The 4393-nt window shown below is 58.2% G+C and overlaps 1 protein-coding gene across 1 annotated transcript; it reads left to right on the plus strand.

Moving 5' to 3' along the window:
* The first annotated feature begins 752 nt into the window (after positions 1–752).
* On the plus strand, positions 753–4137 carry MAFB (v-maf avian musculoaponeurotic fibrosarcoma oncogene homolog B). Its single transcript, XM_012652067.1, has one exon. The coding sequence runs from the start codon at positions 1143–1145 to the stop codon at positions 2112–2114; it is 972 nt and encodes a 323-aa protein (XP_012507521.1). The 5' UTR covers positions 753–1142; the 3' UTR covers positions 2115–4137.
* The last annotated feature ends 256 nt before the right edge of the window (positions 4138–4393 follow it).

Raw genomic sequence — 4393 nt, forward strand, 5'->3', positions numbered from 1 at the left:
AAAGGGATTCAGAGCCTTTGGCCGATTCTTTCCCATTCGCCTTCATCGTGAGCACTGGGGGGTGGGGTGAGAGTGGGAGCGGCGGGGGCCTGGAGAGTCGAATCTCAGGGCTCCGCCACCGCACCCTTCAGGAGGGGGACGGCCCTCTCTTGGCCCAAGAAAGGTCCCTGTGGTTAAGAGTTGGGTCTGAACACAACTCTCAGAGATCCAACCTCTTTCTCCCCAACACACAAATACGCGCAGACCTCCAGAAACACAGGCACGCACGGCACACACTCGCACGGCCTGAAGCCGCGAGGACACTGGGCGGGGGCCGCTGGGGAACAAAGGGCCCGGGAGGCGTTGTCCCGGAGCTCATTCTGAGCCTCCTTGAGGGTGACAAGGGTTGGGGGTGGGGATGCAGAGGGTATCGAGCAAGGAGAGCGCGCCAGGGGGTGGAAGCGGCAGCTTGATCCAGAGGTGGGGCGCGCACAGAAGGCCAGAGTGCGGGGGCCGGGACCTGGAGGGTGTGGGGGGTTGGGCCCAGGCCGTCCGTCCCACTCTGCTCCAGCCCTCCGCAAGGCCTCCGCGGCACCCGGGCTGCTGGGGCCGCCAGTCAGCTGACGCGGGGGGCGGGGGAGCTGTCAGGCGCGCCCCGCCCTGCGCCGCTGGGCCGCCGAGGCCGTGCAGCTATTGGCCAGCGCGCCGGGCAGCCCGGGCCCCCGCGCCCCGGTGACATCAGGAAAGCGATAAAAGGCAGCAGCGGTGCAGGATCCGGCACAGCTGCACCGCCTGGCTGCGAGCGGCTGCGAGCGAGAGAGCTTAAGAGCAAGAGAGGTAGAGAGCGAGCGGCGGGCACTGGCCCCACGCCTCCCCTCCGCCCCACCGTGCGCCCCGCTTGCCTCTCCACCCCGCCCGGCTCCACCCGGCCCGGTCCCGGTGTGGGCACAGCCCCGAGCTCTGGGGCCGTGCAGGCAGCCTTGGGACTCTCCGGCGCGCCGCCGCGTCCCCAGACAAAGGCTTGGCCGGCGGCCCCGGCCCGCTGCGCCCTCGGCTCCCCGCCTCCCCGGCTCGCCGCTCTTCGCCCCCGCGCTTAGCTCAGCGCGCCCCGGCCGGCCGCAAAGTTTCCCGGGCGGCAGCAGCGGCTGCGCCTCGCGTCAGCGATGGCCGCGGAGCTGAGCATGGGGCCAGAGCTGCCCACCAGCCCGCTGGCCATGGAGTACGTCAACGACTTCGACCTGCTCAAGTTCGACGTGAAGAAGGAGCCTCTGGGGCGCACGGAGCGTCCGGGCAGGCCCTGCACACGCCTGCAGCCAGCCGGCTCGGTGTCCTCCACACCGCTCAGCACGCCGTGTAGCTCGGTGCCCTCCTCGCCCAGCTTCAGCCCGACCGAACAGAAGACCCATCTCGAGGACCTGTACTGGATGGCGAGCAACTACCAGCAGATGAACCCCGAGGCGCTCAACCTGACGCCCGAGGACGCGGTGGAGGCGCTCATCGGCTCGCACCCAGTGCCACAGCCGCTGCAGAGCTTCGACGGCTTCCGCGGCGCGCACCACCACCACCACCACCATCACCCTCACCCGCACCACGCGTACCCGGGAGCCGGCGTGGCCCACGACGAGCTAGGCCCCCACGCGCACCCGCACCATCACCACCATCACCAAGCGTCGCCGCCGCCGTCCAGCGCCGCCAGCCCGGCGCAACAACTACCCACCAGCCACCCCGGGCCCGGGCAGCACGCGGCAGCGTCGGCGACGGCGGCGGGCGGCAACGGCAGCGTGGAGGATCGCTTCTCCGACGACCAGCTCGTTTCCATGTCAGTGCGCGAGCTGAACCGCCACCTGCGGGGCTTCACCAAGGACGAGGTGATCCGCCTGAAGCAGAAGCGGCGGACGCTGAAGAACCGGGGCTACGCCCAGTCATGCAGGTATAAACGCGTCCAGCAGAAACACCACCTGGAGAATGAGAAGACACAGCTCATTCAGCAGGTGGAGCAGCTTAAGCAGGAGGTGTCCCGGCTGGCCCGCGAGAGAGACGCCTACAAGGTCAAGTGCGAGAAACTCGCCAACTCCGGCTTCAGGGAGGCGGGCTCCACCAGCGACAGCCCCTCCTCTCCCGAGTTCTTTCTGTGAGTCGTGGCGGGTCCCGGCCCCCGCCCTTGCCCCGGCCCGGACTCCCTGTCCCGTGCTCCCAGTCCCGGACTCCCCTGGACCCTGTCCCTGCCGCGGCCCCAGCCTTGACCTGTTTGACTTGAGCGAGAGGGAGGAAGGGCGCGCGGGCCGCGGGCGACGGGCGGGCGCGCGAGCGGGCAGGGGACCTTGGCTAAGGCGAGGCTAGCGCACGCCAGCGCCGCCTCCTAGACTCGAGCCAGGGAGAGACGAGGGGGTGGGAAGTCCGGGAGCAACTTTTCTCTAGGCTGGAGGGCGGCGAGGCATAGTCACTGAGTCCCCAAGGCCTTCTGGAGACTCCTGGCTTTATGAACTCTGAGCGTTAAGCCCGGGCCACTGCTTTGTCACCGGGAGCACAGCCCGCCCCAGAAAAGAGCAGCGAGGAGAGGAGAGGAGAGGGACTCTGGCGTCCCGGCAGGCGCGAGGCGAGGCCGAGCAAAGGAAGGACAGAAGGACCTGACTGTTCAGAGTCCGGAGAACACTGGCTCTCAGCCTCGAGACGCGGGCCTCAGTTAGGACGTTCGGCGCGCAAATCTCATCAGTTTTATTGCCTGCTCGATTATATAGAAAAAATACGAAAATCTGCATTAAAAATATTAATCCTGCATGCTGGACATGTATGGTAATAATTTCTATTTTGTACCATTTTCTTGTTTAACTTTAGCATGTTGTTGATCATGGATCATAATCCCCTTATTTCTTTGGGTGAGAAGGGATCGCAGTTCGGAAACTCCAGCGGCTGCATGCCGGGTTTCAGTCCGGCAGTCGGCTTGTAAATACCCGCCCCGCCAAACCGCTTAGAAAACGTGGCAACAAGCTGAGTGTCTTTGTTTGGGTTTATTATTATGGAATTTTTGTTTGTAAGTAAAAAAAAAAAAAAAAGAAAAAAAAGAAAAAAAAAGAAAAAAGGAAAAGAAAGGAAAAAAGTTCTGGGCATTTTGCATCAGAAAACAACTTTGTCTTGGGGCACCCTTGGAAGTTGCATGTTTTCTTCCCTTCCCCTATCTCCATTAGGTCCCCTATTTCCTCCAGCTTTAGTTTTCTACGTTGTTGGTGTGGAGAGAGAAGACTGCGGTCCCAGCTCTTGAGTACAAGGGCAGGGCAGGACGAGCTGCGGAGTTCCGCACCCGGGAGGCTCTGGCTTGTACTCGCTCCCTGCCTTGTCTTATGGCTAAATTGACTCCCCTAACAAGAAAGGAAAGGAAAATAGATCTTTTCCTTTATGCTTTTTATTGTAACTAGAATCACCCCAGGGTCCCTTTGAAACCCTCCAGGCCTGCACTAATTGCAGGGCCCCGTAGTGTTCTTAGGGTGACTGCCTCGGCCATCCCTGACATTGGCCAATGGTCACCAGAGCTTGTATTAAACCAACTGCCACGCTCAGAATGTACCAGAAACCCAAACATTGGCAAGTAATTTTGCAACTTTCAAGTGCGTTCTTTAGACCAATGCATTGTGTTTCTTTTCCTGCTTTTGAGATAGTGGGAATAGTTATTGGTGGTATCCTCCCCCCCTTCAGTTGTATAATAGTTATAGGGAAGATCTGGGTGTTTTCTTTATTTTTACTTTTTTTTTCTGCAGGTCAGTAAAAGGATTTAAGTTGCACTGACAGAAATACCAAAATAAAAGCATATTTTTAGTTCCCATTTGAAATTGCTGGCGCTGCTGGCCGGATGCATTTTTTTAGTTTGTATTAGTTGATAAATTAACGGTAATAACAAGATTGTATGAACCGCATGGTGCTTGCAGTTTTAAATATTGTGGATATTCGTCCTGCATCAGATACGAGCTTCGGTTTTTACGGATTCAACTGTGTTGAAATCAAACTTGCCGCAACAGAAATTGTTTTTATTTCATGTAAAATAAGGGATCAATTTCAAACCCTGCTTATGATATGAAAATATTAAAACCTAGTCTATTGTAGTTTTATTCAGACTGGTTTCTGTTTTTTGGTTATTAAAATGGTTTCCTATTTTGCTTATTAAAACCATGGAAATGGTGTTTATTTAGGGGACTGCGTTCGCACAACCTTGACTTTCTTCTCTTGTCTCTTCAAGAGTCACACCGACTTTGGGGCACTGTCACCTCCAAATCTCTCTCTTGAGTGTGTGAGTGTGTGTGTAAGTGAGCCTCAAACGTGTTCTCTGCTTCTCACCCTAGGTACAGACCCCGGTCAAGAACCGGTGTGTGAGCTGAGCGGGTGCAGGTCCAAAAGGCCCTGGAGTCCCTGGGCACGGGGTATA

Source organism: Propithecus coquereli, unplaced genomic scaffold (genome assembly GCF_000956105.1).
Source record: "Propithecus coquereli isolate 6110/MARCELLA unplaced genomic scaffold, Pcoq_1.0 Scaffold378, whole genome shotgun sequence".
Lineage (NCBI taxonomy): Eukaryota > Metazoa > Chordata > Mammalia > Primates > Indriidae > Propithecus > Propithecus coquereli.

Excerpts from the sequence above, each read along its gene's own strand:
- MAFB (XM_012652067.1), top strand. The coding sequence starts at position 1,143 with ATGGCCGCGGAGCTGAGCATGGGGCCAGAGCTGCCCACCAGCCCGCTG.